At 45.5% G+C, this 14,541-nt stretch overlaps 1 protein-coding gene across 1 annotated transcript; it reads left to right on the forward strand.

The window, feature by feature from the left end:
- The first annotated feature begins 967 nt into the window (after window positions 1-967).
- On the forward strand, window positions 968-13,379 carry LOC128684567 (corneodesmosin). Its single transcript, XM_053770833.2, has 3 exons — window positions 968-1,109; window positions 10,051-10,313; window positions 10,849-13,379. Exons 1-3 carry the CDS (start codon window positions 1,067-1,069, stop codon window positions 13,177-13,179), a joined length of 2,637 nt encoding a protein of 878 aa, XP_053626808.2. The 5' UTR covers window positions 968-1,066; the 3' UTR covers window positions 13,180-13,379.
- Window positions 13,380-14,541: the final 1,162 nt, after the last annotated feature.

Here is a 14,541-nt window from a genome sequence, read left to right on the forward strand (position 1 = left end):
GTCTCCCACTGAGTGAACCCAAACATTCCATCACCTACGGATCGAACACCAAGACATAAGATCCCATCTCATCCCTCCTCCCAATCAGCCTATAAACAAACCCCCTCCCCTCTCCTCCTTCCTCCCCTTCCCCGTCCTCCAACCTCCAATCTCATCTCCCACGGCGCGACCCATGAAGAACCTTCTTGCAGAGAGCCGGGAGAAGTTTAGAGAACCTCTCCAGGGTCACAAAAACTGGCGTTCCCATGAAGGAGGCGGAGCAGGGGCAGGTGAATGGGAGACACCGATCTCTGAGATACTGTTGGGAACGTCAGCAGCAGCAGGGGTGGGGAGGGAGGCGGGGGGAGGGAGGCAGTGGGGAGAGTTTCGCCCACTGTAACCAAACAAAAGCTTTTTTCGTGCTTAGTAGGTCAAAAATTTATCTCGAAATTGGAGGAAATGTGATTATTGCTTGTGTTATTAAATGGGAAGAGATGCACGGTGGAGAGGCTGGGGTGATGCTGGAGGAGTACCTGGAGATGAAGCTGGGGGATGGGGTAGGAGTGCCTTGAGATGAGGCTGGGGGATGGGGCAGGACGGTCTCAGGATGACGCTGGGGGATGGGGCAGGAGTGCCTCGAGATGAGGGCAAGATTGGGCAAGAGCTGGTGGAGTGTGTGTGTCAGGTCAGGTGAGTGAGTGTTCACCCCACACACACGAGAGAATTCCACTTCTCCCATCACACCGCCACTTAAAAAGATCGATTTTTAAACCCATCTCTCATTACATCCAGTCGCAAAAAAAAGATGCTGAAATCTGGAACGGTACACAGAGAATAAGACTTTTGAGATCAAAACAAAAAAAGCAAACAATAGCGTAATATACTCTGGGAAGTATCAAGGATTGTGGGAGCTAGGAGGCTGGCGGTTCCTGGCAGCTGCTGCATCTTCGCTAACTCCTCCTATATAAAAGTAAGAGTGAATCTGCCACGAGTCAGTCCATCTCTTTTGTACCTGACTTTCTGTTGCAAAGCGGCAGTCTTGGTGGAGCACTATTGCAGGAGGCTAAAGGGAACACACCTCTGCAGGATGCAAGGACCTGGCTGGCGCTGTGGGGTGATACTGGTGCTAGGTGAGATAATAACGGAGCTAGGTGAAGATAATGTGGTGCTAGGTGAAGATAATGTGGTGCTAGGTGAAGATAATGTGGTGGTAGGTGAGGCTCAGCAGCTACAGTACCTCAGTACAGTATATGAAGACACGTGAGGAGTGCTACAATGTGTGTCTTCAGTGACTGACCAGACACACCTGACAAGTGTTCGAATTTCTTCTCTTCACATAAGAATATAAGAAGAAAATGTTTCATCTACAATTGTAAACATGTAATCTACACACACACACACACACACACACACACACACACACACACACATATATATATATATATATATATATATATATATATATATATATATATATATATATATATATATATATATATATATATATATATATATATATATATATATATATATATATATACATGTATGATGTTTCTCACGTTGTTTGTAGGATCAATGGCGTATTGGACAGAGTTCGACCCCACGACACATTGTCCCGCCTCATGAGACAACACAACGTACATGTCACCTTATACACATCGATGGCTGCATGGAAAAGGTGACATGTACGTTGTGTTGCCTCTTGAGGCGGGACAGTGTGTCGTGGGTCGAACCCTGGCCCCTGCCGCAGTTTGGTAAATGATATATATATATATATATATATATATATATATATATATATATATATATATATATATATATATATATATATATATATATATATATATATATATATATATATATATATATATATATATTTATATATATATATATATATATATATATATATATATATATATATATATATATATTTAATATGGTGTGTTAAATATGACACATTGCTTGCACTTTTCGCTTGCTCAACTGGCTTCTTCAGTTGAATACATAGTGGAGAGGTGAAGACTATGTGATTAGTCCGTCAACACTGAAGTAGCAGTTCTGAGGTGGTCAGTCCCTCAGAATGGCATTTTATATCATTCATATAAACGAGACTCTCCTTCTTGCTGCTCCTCAACTTCTGATAACTTGTTTATCAAAATCTAGTACCGTGATTCTAGTGGCATCACTTGATTCTAGCGCCTTAGTAGGCCTACACTGGTAGCGGCTCGAGAGTATTTCCTGGGAAGGGAAACATTATCCTAGGCAGGGAGTATGGATATACTTGTGCATGGCGAGTATAACAGTGCAGTTACTTGCTTTAATTGGACCGACCGTCTTAATTTGACTCACTGAGCTTCCCCCGTTTTTATGCGTCTTGCCGTTGTTTCTGGTGAGCGTAGTTGCGTCAAGGTCTCTACTTTCCCCGCTGCCTGAGCTGAGGCATCGTACTCACCTTGTGTGGACTCATCTTTCATGTCTTCTCCTTCCCCCTTCCTCTCTCTCTCTCTCTCTCTCTCTCTCTCTCTCTCTCTCTCTCTCTCTCTCTCTCTTACTACAGTAATAAATGCAAACATTTCCAAATCCAAGATAATGTTTTTATTACGACATACAAGAGAGAGCAAGCTAGCAGACACAGGAGACGAATATACCACAAAACCAATGATCACATCTTAATGTCACCAATCTCTGTTTTTTTTTCCCCCACGGCCTCGAGTCACAGCAAAAATCCCAACATTTGCTTACAAGTAAAAGTCGAAGACCGACCTTTCACAGCCTACTTTTCTTTTTCCCTTCTATTCAACCCAAAGTTCGTCTTAGAATATGCGTCCTCAATAAGACGCATATAGTAAACATTTGGGTGCGTCTTTTTTAACCCTACCCCCATTTGGGTGCGTCTTTTTTGCCCCCCCCCCCACAGTTGAATACTTAAATGTAAGCTAGGTATCGATTCTCTCTCTTTTATTTTTCTTCTGGCAGTCTGTTGGCTCAGTGGGTAGCATTTGCGTCTGCTGGTCAGATATGGCTGGGGTTCGATACTACGATCCTTTCTAGGTGGAATGTGTCAGTTTGACGTTTGTTGGAACAAGGAACAACAGCTTTGGTCTGTTAAGAAGTGACGCAGAGTTTGTGAAGTGGTGAAGTGAACACGAGAGAAGTGGGAGTAAGAGAGAGAGAGAGAGAGATAGGGAGGGGGAGAGAGGTCGACTGAGTACCGTAGAGATTCGCTCCTTAGGTATACTTGCTCCTGAGGTATGTAAGCTCTTGATGTATACTTTGATCCTTCAGTATACACATTAATGAGGAATACTTCGATATACTCGCTTCTGAGGTATACTCGTTTCTATGGTATACCAAGTGACCAACTGGACGAGTACTGGCATCTGGAATTGTGTGGTGTGAGAGAGAGAGAGAGAGAGAGAGAGAGAGAGAAAAGAGTTAACCAAGGTAGTCGTGACTTCCCTCACTGGGAAAGTAGAGACCTTGACGCCGCAACGCTCGCCAGTATGAACAGGAAATAAAGTAAAAAAAAAAAAGCAGCGTATGGACAGGAAATAAAAAAGAAAGAAGAGAACAGCACATCGAGTCAAAGTATTACAAGGTGTTAGGAAGCGTCGGTCGCTGCGTCGGGTTCAGGCGAGTAACTGGACGGGTCACCGCTGCCAGAGGTTCAGAATTAGAGGCGAACAATTGTTGCGGCATTTTGCTCACCAGGAAAAAATAAATGATAAATGAAACACTTGTGAAGGATTTGGGTATCTTTATTCTGAAAACGTTTCGCCAGCCAGTGGCTTCTTCAGTCCAATGCAGAGAAAGGTGGAAGATGAGGAGGAGGCGGAGTTTGTTGTAATCAGTCCCTGAGCTTACTCCTCATCCACCTTTCTCTGCATTGGACTGAAGAAGTCACTGGCTGACGAAACGTTTCCAGAATAAAGATACCTAAATGTTGCACAAATGTCTTATTTATAATCTTGTCGGTTTTCTCAACCATTTACTCAGAGGCGAAAAAAAAATAAAAAAAAAATCCCTTCTGACGATAGTGTCAAATGACGACCCATTTCTCCCCCCAAGTCTATGTGTACTTACTTAAGATCAGTCTCGTGTGTCCTGTCGGTTGTCTGGCATTTTCATTTATCGTTCGCTGTAGCTAAGGTCATCTTGACCTTCGTTGATGTGGCTTCAGTATCCAAGTATGATGATCCTGACCTTTGCTGAGGCTGAACTGCGCAAAGCTTGGCGAGACGAGAGTCAGATTGCAGGTTATGTTTTTGTCTCGTGTTGTTGTGTGTGTGTTAGTGGAGCAGTCATGTGATGTGTTGTCCGTGTAGTGTGTGTTAGTGGAGCAGTCATGTGATGTGTTGTCCGTGTAGTGTGTGTTAGTGGAGCAGTCATGTGATGTGTTGTCCGTGTAGTATGTGTTAGTGGAGCAGTCATGTGATGTGTTGTCCGTGTAGTGTGTGTTAGTGGAGCAGTCATGTGATGTGTTGTCCGTGTAGTGTGTGTTAGTGGAGCAGTCATGTGATGTGTTGTCCGTGTAGTGTGTGTTAGTGGAGCAGTCATGTGATGTGTTGTCCGTGTAGTGTGTGTTAGTGGAGCAGTCATGTGATGTGTTGTCCGTGTAGTGTGTGTTAGTGGAGCAGTCATGTGCTGTGTTGTCTGTGTAGTGTGTTAGTGGAGCAGTCATGTGCTGTGTTGTCTGTGTAGTGTGTGTTAGTGGAGCAGTCATATGCTGTGTTGTCTGTGTAGTGTTAGTGGAGCAGTCATGTGATGTGTTGTCCGTGTAGTGTGTGTTAGTGGAGCAGTCATGTGCTGTGTTGTCTGTGTAGTGTGTTAGTGGAGCAGTCATGTGCTGTGTTGTCCGTGTAGTGTGTGTTAGTGGAGCAGTCATGTGCTGTGTTGTCCGTGTAGTGTGTGTTAGTGGAGCAGTCATGTGCTGTGTTGTCTGTGTAGTGTGTGTTAGTGGAGCAGTCATGTGCTTTGTTGTCCGTGTAGTGTGTGTTAGTGGAGCAGTCATTTGCTGTGTTGTCCGTGTAGTGTATGTTAGTGGAACAGTCATGTGCTGTGTTGTCCGTGTAGTGTGTTAGTGGAGCAGTCATGTGCTGTGTTGTCCGTGTAGTGTGTTAGTGGAGCAGTCATGTGCTGTGTTGTCTGTGTAGTGTGTTAGTGGAGCAGTCATGTGCTGTGTTGTCTGTGTAGTGTGTTAGTGGAGCAGTCATGTGCTGTGTTGTCCGTGTAGTGTGTTAGTGGAGCAGTCATGTGCTGTGTTGTCTGTGTAGTGTGTTAGTGGAGCAGTCATGTGCTGTGTTGTCTGTGTAGTGTGTTAGTGGAGCAGTCATGTGCTGTGTTGTCTGTGTAGTGTGTTAGTGGAGCAGTCATGTGCTGTGTTGTCTGTGTAGTGTGTGTTAGTGGAGCAGTCATGTGCTGTGTTGTCTGTGTAGTGTTAGTGGAGCAGTCATGTGCTGTGTTGTCCGTGTAGTGTGTGTTAGTGGAGCAGTCATGTGCTGTGTTGTCCGTGTAGTGTGTGTTAGTGGAGCAGTCATGTGCTGTGTTGTCCGTGTAGTGTGTGTTAGTGGAGCAGTCATGTGCTGTGTTGTCCGTGTAGTGTGTGTTAGTGGAGCAGTCATGTGCTGTGTTGTCCGTGTAGTGTGTGTTAGTGGAGCAGTCATGTGCTGTGTTGTCTGTGTAGTGTGTGTTAGTGGAGCAGTCATGTGCTGTGTTGTCTGTGTAGTGTGTTAGTGGAGCAGTCATGTGCTGTGTTGTCTGTGTAGTGTGTTAGTGGAGCAGTCATGTGCTGTGTTGTCTGTGTAGTGTGTTAGTGGAGCAGTCATGTGCTGTGTTGTCTGTGTAGTGTGTGTTAGTGGAGCAGTCATGTGCTGTGTTGTCCGTGTAGTGTGTGTTAGTGGAGCAGTCATGTGCTGTGTTGTCCGTGTAGTGTGTGTTAGTGGAGCAGTCATGTGCTGTGTTGTCCGTGTAGTGTGTGTTAGTGGAGCAGTCATGTGCTGTGTTGTCCGTGTAGTGTGTTAGTGGATCAGTCATGTGCTGTGTTGTCTGTGTAGTGTGTTATTGGAGCAGTCATGTGCTGTGTTGTCTGTGTAGTGTGTTAGTGGAGCAGTCATGTGCTGTGTTGTCTGTGTAGTGTGTTAGTGGAGCAGTCATGTGCTGTGTTGTCCGTGTAGTGTGTGTTAGTGGAGCAGTCATGTGCTGTGTTGTCCGTGTAGTGTGTGTTAGTGGAGCAGTCATGTGCTGTGTTGTCCGTGTAGTGTGTGTTAGTGGAGCAGTCATGTGCTGTGTTGTCTGTGTAGTGTGTTAGTGGAGCAGTCATGTGCTGTGTTGTCTGTGTAGTGTGTTAGTGGAGCAGTCATGTGCTGTGTTGTCCGTGTAGTGTGTGTTAGTGGAGCAGTCATGTGCTGTGTTGTCCGTGTAGTGTGTGTTAGTGGAGCAGTCATGTGCTGTGTTGTCCGTGTAGTGTGTGTTAGTGGAGCAGTCATGTGCTGTGTTGTCCGTGTAGTGTGTTAGTGGATCAGTCATGTGCTGTGTTGTCTGTGTAGTGTGTTATTGGAGCAGTCATGTGCTGTGTTGTCTGTGTAGTGTGTTAGTGGAGCAGTCATGTGCTGTGTTGTCTGTGTAGTGTGTTAGTGGAGCAGTCATGTGCTGTGTTGTCCGTGTAGTGTGTGTTAGTGGAGCAGTCATGTGCTGTGTTGTCCGTGTAGTGTGTGTTAGTGGAGCAGTCATGTGCTGTGTTGTCCATGTAGTGTGTGTTAGTGTAGCAGTCATGTGCTGTGTTGTCCGTGTAGTGTGTGTTAGTGGAGCAGTCATGTGCTGTGTTGTCCGTGTAGTGTGTTAGTGGATCAGTCATGTGCTGTGTTGTCTGTGTAGTGTGTTATTGGAGCAGTCATGTGCTGTGTTGTCTGTGTAGTGTGTTAGTGGAGCAGTCATGTGCTGTGTTGTCTGTGTAGTGTGTTAGTGGAGCAGTCATGTGTTGTGTTGTCCGTGTAGTGTGTGTTAGTGGAGCAGTCATGTGCTGTGTTGTCCGTGTAGTGTGTGTTAGTGGAGCAGTCATGTGCTGTGTTGTCCGTGTAGTGTGTTAGTGGAGCAGTCATGTGCTGTGTTGTCCGTGTACCGTGTGTGTGTGTGTGTGTTTTTTAGTGTTGACTGGTAAGTAAATGTCTCTCTCTCTCTCTCTCTCTCTCTCTCTCTCTCTCTCTCTCTCTCTCTCTCTCTCTCTCTCTCTCTCTCTCTCTCTCTCTCTTTTCTGTTTCTTGTATTTTCTTATATCAGTCAAAATATTTAGTGTTTGACATAATTTTCACAAAATATCATCAACATATCTTCACCGTTTCCTTCTCTTCAAAAAATGTTACTCTTATTTCGGTAATCCTGTACTGTCGGTGCTGACTTCTCGGCTCCCAGTAGTCTGCTTCACAACGTGTTCTTAGGTGTGATGCTACACGCTGGTGCTTCATCAGGTGTGTGGGCTCCACCCTGGTGCTTTATCAGGTGTGTGGGCTCCAAATTGGTGCTTTATCAGGTGTGTGGGCTCCACATTGGTGCTTTATCAGGTGTGTGGGCTCCACCCTGGTGCGTCATCAGGTGTGTGGGCTCTACGTTGGTGCGTCATCAGGTGTGTGGGCTCTACGCTGGTGCTTCAGTGACATCTACATTCGAATCAATTATCCTATCTTCGTGTCATAAGCAAATTTGATCATATCACTAGTAGCTCCCTCGTCAAGGTCATTAATATATATTACAAACAACAATGAGCCTAAAACTGATCCCTGTGGAACGCCACTTGTTACAGATCCCCACTCAGAATTTACCCCATTTATGCACACTCTCTGCTTCCTGTTGGTGAGCCATGACTCGATCCACGACAGCACTTCTCCTCCACTGCCATGATCTGCCACTTTCTTTAACAGTCTCTGGTGAGGTAATCTATCAAAAGCCTTACTAAAATTCAAATAAACAATATCGTATTTTTAATCGTCATCAACAGCCTCAAAAGCTTTGTGGCTCTGGTGGCCTGGTGGTTAAAGCTCTCGCTTCACACGGTGAGGGCCTGGGTTCGATTCCCAGCCAGAGTAGAAACATTGGACGTGTTTCTTTCCACCTGTTGTCTATGTTCCCCATCAGTAAAATGGGTACCTGGGTGTTAGTCGACTGGTGTGGGTCGCATCCTGGGACACTGACCTAAGGAGGCCTGGTCACAGACCGGGCCGCGGGGGCGTTGACCCCCGGAACTCTCTCCAGATAAACTCCAGATAAACTCCAGAAGAAAGTTAATTAATTAGTTTGGCAGGAACGGCCCCTCGTGAATCCATGCTATCATTAATCAAATTATGTTTATCAAGATAGCTTCTCTAGTAATTTGCCTACAGTGGAGGTCAGGCTTATTGGGCAGTAATTTGACGGTATCGACTTGTCCCCTGCTTTAAAAATAAGAATAACATTGGCCATCTTCCACATAATCAGACACTACACCTGTTTGAAGAGATATAGTAAAAATGTTAATTAATGGTTCTAACTTCTAACTGTATTGTATATTTTTTTCTTCATGTCAAGTATAATTCTTACTACAACGTTATTACATATAATCCGATCATTCCTCCCAGTGTTCTTCTCTCCGGACATTTATCGTGGCTTCCTTGTCTCTTCCTTCTCTCCTTCCGTTTTTCTCTCTCCAGTTCCAACTCTATATAATGAACAACTGGCAATAAGTGATCAGTTGCTCCTAGTTGCTATTTCCCTGGAACTTGTTAATGGTCTAAGTCAGACCGAAATGTCGTTATAAGTTTCGATCTCCTATGTACTGGTTATTTGTGTCTTATTTCGTCTATATCTGATTTGTTTAGAGTGGATAGACTATCAAGTCGTCCCGGCTCATCCCAGGCTCTCACTCATGAATCCCAGACCTTGTGTCATGGCTCATAAACTTTGACATTACTCTCTTCACTAGCCCTCTTCTCCGTGTTTCTTTTTTTTTCTCAAGTGGATTTCAGTTTTCCCAAGCAGTTTCTGTTTTTCGTTATAATCAGTAAATTTGTTTTGTCCAGCATTCTCTCTGTCCAACTGTCTTCCCAGTGTTTGCCTCGTGTTATTGCCCCCTCATACCCTGTTCTCTGCCTCCTGCTGTTCTGTACGGTGTTGTATGCCACTGTTGTTATTTGTTACTGTTATTATCATCTTGCGTTCACCTGTAATTAATGTTCCTCTCAGGTACTTGCTTATCATTTTTGTTCCCGCTGTGTTACACACTGCACCTCTGGTCTGCAGGTATTCATGGTTTGAAGCTCCTGAAGATCTCCAGTTGTTCTTGAACACGAGTTCAACTCTTCCTTCCTAGTTCTCCCCTTCTTCTCTTATTGTCATGTGTCCCTTCGAAAAAAAATGTTTTTAATATCCCAGGTAATTTTGTTTCAGTGAGTGCCATAATGCTTACTTCGTCCTCTGACACTTTACACTTTAACTTAACACTTATGTCAGTGACACTCTGATTCTTCTGATCCTCAGTATTTATTGGTTGCTCTTCTTCTGCCACATTGCTGGGATCAAGAGCCTTTCTCCAGCATCAAGGCACACTTCCTTGAAGGGAATAAGAGGAAATCAGGCTTGATCCAAGAGAGGGGGAGGAGTAGCTCCAGTTCGTTGAACAAAGTTCGAGATTAGCAGAAGTACAAACGTTGGGCATGTTTCAGTTCACCTAGCAGTCAGTAGGTAATTGGGTGTTAGTCGACTGTTATGGGTGGCATACTGGGGGAAAGGATCAAAAGACCTCAATGAATAGAAAGCAATACAAAGTGGCTTTACTGGGTTATCCTGGGTTACTAACCCTCTGGATTATTAATATAAATAAAATCTTCTTCAGATGTGTTTCCCTTCTTATGGACTCGTTCTGCATGTAAGGTTCGTGACAGTCATACGTAGAGGTGCTCAGATAGTACCTGTTTTTTTCATATATGGAGGTATTCAGATGTTTCTTTTCTTTCGTATGTGAAAGTGTTCTAATTATTGTTTTCGTACTTGGTGGTGGGTTAATGGTGCTCTTTTTAACTCCCCCGCCTCTCATGGCTCCTGCAGAAGTGTTGTCCGTGGTGCTGGCCGCCCAGGACGCAGTCCAGGATATCTCTGACGAAGGGCTGGACTCCTTCGGCGCAGGCGAGGTTGTAGTGGAGGGAGCCATCAGGCTAGGGCGGTCACGGTCGCCCCGGGCGCTGAGGGGCACGGTGAACGGTGGTACGCCCGGGCACGACTTCCCTACCCTCAACGCCGTGCCTGCTACAAACTTCAACTGCCACGGGAAGAAGCACGGCTACTACGCTGATGTTGATACCGGCTGCCAGGTGCGTACAGGGGATTAGTGTGCGTTTGTGACGTGGTTGTATATATGTACGTGTATGTATCGTGAGTACACACACACACACATTTATATATATATATATATATATATATATATATATATATATATATATATATATGTGTGTGTGTGTGTGTGTGTGTGTGGGTGTGTGTGTGTGTGTGTGTGTGTGTGTGTGTGTGTGTGTGTGTGTGTGTGTGTGTGTGTGTGTGTGTGTGTGTGTGTGTGTGTATGCGTGTTGACAAAATATTTATGTCTGTTTAGCAAGTAATAGTTGTAATAACACCATGATAACACACTAATAACACAGTAATAACACTATGACGAAACTCGGCAGATAACTACGTTCGTAATGTTATCATAGCAAGTTATCCTGACCTCTGTGATGTTCGTCATCCTGACGTCTGAAGGTTATCATCCTGATGTGTCGCTATCACGTTTGTTTCAGGTCCTTGTATGAAAAGTCCCTCAGGCAGCATCACACACTCCAACTATGTCTCTCAATCTCTTGTTTCCTGCAGGTGTTCCACGTGTGTCAGGCTGACGGTCGCCTGAACAGCTTCCTGTGTCCCAACAGTACCATCTTCCACCAGCGGAGGCTGGTCTGTGACTGGTGGTACAACGTCAAATGTGACGCCTCAGCCCAGTACTTCGATGTCAACCTGGAGATCGGCAAGGTGCCAGCAGCCTCCACCCGCTCCTCGGGGCTCACTGGGGGTGAAAGAGCTCAAGGATCAGGCTTCTCTGGAGGTGCTGGATCCCAAGTATCAGGCTTCTCTGGAGGTGCTGGATCCCAAGGATCAGGCTTCTCTGGGAGTACTGGATCCCAACGATCAGGCTTCTCTAGGGGCGCTGGATCCCAGGGGTCACGTTTTTCTAGTGGAAGTGGATCCCAAAGGCCAAGCTTCTTTGGGGGGGCTGAAACCCAAGGATCAGGCTTCTCTGGGGGTAGTGGATCCCAAGCGTCAACCTTCACTGAGGGTGCTGGAACTCAAGGGTCAGGTTTCACTGGGAGTAGTGGATCCCAAGTGTCAAGCTTTACTGGGGGTGCTGGGACCCAAGGATCAGGCTTCTCTGGGGGTAGTGAATCCCAAGCGTCAAGCTTCACTGGGGGTGCTGGAACCCAAGGGTCAGGATTCTCTGGGAATAGTGGATCCCAAGTGTCAAGCTTTACTCTAGGTGCTGGAACCCAAGGATCAAGCTTCTCTCGGGGTAGTGGATCCCAAGCTTCAAGTTTCACTGGGGGTGCTGGAACCCAAGCGTCAGGCTCCGGAAGAGTCACTGGCCAAACTCCCTTCCAAGCAGCAGCAGCAGCACCTCAGACTCGACCTCTTGGACCTCCAGTAACCTTACCCTCTGCTGGAGATCACTCGAGGGTCAGTGGACAGGGCAGCTTCACGAGCTCACGAGGATTGACACCAAGCTCAGCAAGGCCAACTCTTATTCCTGCAGCCCAAGTTACACCATCAGGAGGGAGTGGAACTTTTGCCAGCCGAGTGCAAGGAACGCTTAGAACTTCCCAAACACCGCCGAGAACTGCTCCGAGAGTTCCAGTTCCCACTTTCCCACCAATTACATCTCCAGCACCTACGTTTCCACCACATACAACTCCAGCACATACATCTCCAGCACCTACAATTCCAACACCTACAGCAACTCGAGCCCCTACACTCATAGGTCAGGCACCTACAAGAAGTTTCACACCTACAAGAACTTTTGCACCTGCAAGAGTAGCCGTGTCAAAGCGTCCTGTGGGAACGTCCAGCCACTTCGGCGTCTCTCTCCCGAGTCTAAACAGACCTCCTGCCGATGGTGTCAATTTGTTGATTAGTGGTATTCAGAGCTCTCAGATCCTCGATAACGTCGCTGATGTGAGAGACGCTGGCTTTGGCGTTCCACTCCCATCTACCGGAGGAAACCAAGCCACCCAGAGTGTGTCTAATCAGAACAGAATACAGACCACTCATCGATTCCAAGCTAGCCAGGGTGTTTCTCTGAGTAACACACGATCACAATCGCAACCTTCCAGCTTTCAGAGCGACACTAGGGACCGAAAAATTGCAGTCGGACAGCCTGAGTTGCCCGTTCGAAGACCTTTCACTACTGGAACACCCAGCAGAGGATCTGCAACATTTAGCACTCGGACTCCGCAAACTTTGAGGGTAGGCCAACCTGTTGGCGTGCCTTTACCTGCACTAAGCAGCACAGTGAGTTCAGGAACTGGTCACCGTGGATCTTCAGTACCCAGCGTGCCTCAAAGAGACGGCAGCAACTCTGGAGCTGGACAGAGAATTCCGGGAGTTGTAGCAACCACTTCGCAACAAGGAGCCACACAGGGATCATTCGGTATTCCTCTTCCAATTCTTTCCTCAACGGGAGGCTCCCAAGGTAGCGTGGGCGTCCCGCTGACTACCGCCGGCGGTGTCTCGTCCGTTGGAAGGTTCGGTTCGACGGTGACCAGAACCGGAGGATCAAGGTTGCCACAAGGTACTATAGGACCAATAATTATCGTCGAAGACGATAGGGATGACTCTGATGATCGATTTGATTTGGACGACCGATTCGATGATGACCGATTCGATTTAGATGACCGATTCGACGATGATAGATTCGATTTAGATGACCGATTCGATGACGATCGATTCGATGATGATCGATTCGATGACGACCGTTTTGATTTAGATGATCGCTTTGATGATTTGGATGACCACTTCGATGATCTGGACGACCGATTCGACGACGATCGTTTCGGTAGAACCAACTTCCTTAGAAATCCGAACACACTGAGCCCAGGTGTGGGCTTGCCCTTACCCCCGTCAGAGATCCAGCTGCCTCCTCCGACGGGATTCTAACCGCGTAGACGATCTTCGAATTCAAACGGCCAACGGGAGCCTCGCGGATTCGAGAGCCTCGGTGCCTTCTTCAGGCGCCGAGACTGATCCTGCAAACGAGGCAGCTCCTAAGAGCCTTCATCCTCCACCGCATCGTTTGGGAACACCTGTTCTTATCCCTGTGTATATTGTGATATGTGATATTAAATAAGTCATGTGTACATTTTCTGGTACCTAACTCACACCCGAATTATTTCGAGACTCGGATCACTGTGATTTGCATTACAAAATGTGCCTTATTGATGCTGTTGAAATGTCACTCTCTCATTCCATATAGATGAATAAATGAGCCTCTGTAAGGGATTTAATGTATATATATATATATATATATATATATATATATATATATATATATATATATATATATATATATATATATATATATATATATATATATATATATATATATATATATATATATATATATAAGGGTGGTAAGAAGAGATACCTCAATGATTCATATGGTTAGAATATAATATTAGAAGGCCAACGTTGCTAAGTCTTCATATACATTAATACCATACACTAGGATTTTTATTTATTATATCAAACATCTTGAATATTATTTTCTGCTCACCAGAAGATGAGTCAAGTTCTGTGGACAGACAGAGGCTGGGTGTCAGCCCCTGGCTGGCCATCACTCTCTATTCCGCTCTTCAAGTGTTGAATAGGGCGCCAAGATCTCCTATCGGATGGAATCTATCCAGCGACAGGCTAAAGCAACTTTCGTCCCCCAGATGTTAATAATATATTCAAATTTGTTATATCTTCCCATGTGTAAATCTCGAGGCTTCTCGTTCCAGCGCCTTGTGTATAGAAGAGCATATTTTTATAGATTTTTTTTTTTGTAAATAAGAGAATCGCATTTCTTTGTGAAATAAATTGCTTTCGTTACATTTGATTCTTCAGGTGTAAATTACGAGAGTTTGTCGACCAGCTGCGTTACTTGGAGACTTAAAACTGTGTTGCATGGGAATCCTACAGATTTATCATTTGTGTATTGATGGTGTGTTGCTGGTGTTGTGATAGTGTGTTGCTGGTGTTGTGATAGTGTGTTGCTGGTGTTGTGATAGTGTGTTGCTCGTGTTGTGATAGTGTGTTGCTCGTGTTGTGATAGTGTGTTGCTGGTGTTGTGATAGTGTGTTGTTCGTGTTGTGATAGTGTGTTGCTCGTGTTGTGATAGTGTGTTGCTCGTGTTGTGACAGTGTGTTGCTCGTGTTGTGATAGTGTGTTGCTCGTGTTGTGATAGTGTGTTGCTCGTGTTGTGACAGTGTGTTGCTCGTGTTGTGACAGTGTGTTGCTCGTGTTGTGATAGTGTGTTGC

This window comes from Cherax quadricarinatus, chromosome 4 (assembly GCF_038502225.1).
Source record: "Cherax quadricarinatus isolate ZL_2023a chromosome 4, ASM3850222v1, whole genome shotgun sequence".
NCBI lineage: Eukaryota > Metazoa > Arthropoda > Malacostraca > Decapoda > Parastacidae > Cherax > Cherax quadricarinatus.